Source organism: Fonticula alba, assembly GCF_000388065.1.
Source record: "Fonticula alba strain ATCC 38817 unplaced genomic scaffold supercont2.2, whole genome shotgun sequence".
Taxonomy (NCBI): domain Eukaryota; order Rotosphaerida; family Fonticulaceae; genus Fonticula; species Fonticula alba.
In genome coordinates this window covers 1,109,230-1,109,905 of record NW_009242972.1, presented here as the reverse complement: position 1 = coordinate 1,109,905, position 676 = coordinate 1,109,230, and the positions used below count along the sequence as shown (strand labels likewise).

The 676-nt window shown below is 65.7% G+C and overlaps 1 protein-coding gene across 1 annotated transcript in view; it reads right to left on the bottom strand.

Annotated features, from left to right (window-relative positions):
* Positions 1-90: 90 nt before the first annotated feature.
* Positions 91-676, bottom strand: part of H696_01268 (hypothetical protein) — a gene marked incomplete at its 3' end in the record, with an annotated part of 6,831 nt that continues 6,245 nt past the window's right edge. The window contains exons 19-20 of the mRNA XM_009495157.1: positions 433-532; positions 91-139 (exon numbers count right to left, since the gene is read on the bottom strand). Of these exons, the coding sequence (XP_009493432.1) occupies positions 91-139; positions 433-532 (149 nt within the window). The remainder of the gene's footprint in view (positions 140-432; positions 533-676) is intronic.

Below are 676 nucleotides of genomic sequence, written 5' to 3'. Positions count from 1 at the left end.
CGGGGCAGTGGGCCAACACAAGCGAACACTGGAAGAGGACACGGCCGCCTCCAAGGCCGAAAGTTGGAGGGCCCCGGAAGACCCCAGTCATCATGCCCCCAGGTCCGCGCAGGTGCTCGCACGCCCGGCCGCCGAAGGGCTGGGGGGGGGGGTCAGGAGAACACATCCCCTGCCGTCCCCACGCCGCCGGGTCATTGTTATGATTGCTGCACGGGTGCGCGTGCCTCGGCTCTGGCCCGCCTGTGGACCCGCCACGATGAGCCCTGCCCTCCGGCCGGGAACACCCTCCTGGTTGTTCCCCCGGGCTCTGTTGCCGCCCCCTGCTTCTCCTCCGGGGATGCGTACGGGCGAAGGGTACCAGGTCCAGAGGGTGTGCGGTCCGGGACGCAGGGCGAGTGGCGGGGGGCGGGGGGACATACGCAAAGGTCGCACCTCGGACCGAAGTGAAATCCGACACACCCCGAATCGGCGGTCGTCGTGAAGAAAACCACAGGCTCGCGGTTGCGGCGGCTGGAACACGGCAGCTGCCAATCTCGCGGTGTCACGTCCCCGCACGTGTACGCGAATCATATGACTAATATGTGGCCGGGGTGTGTATTTTGGTGGCATAGGGGTGTTTTTTTTGTGCATGCCACAAGAGCTGCATTGGCAGGCTCTCTCTCTCTCTCTCTTGGGG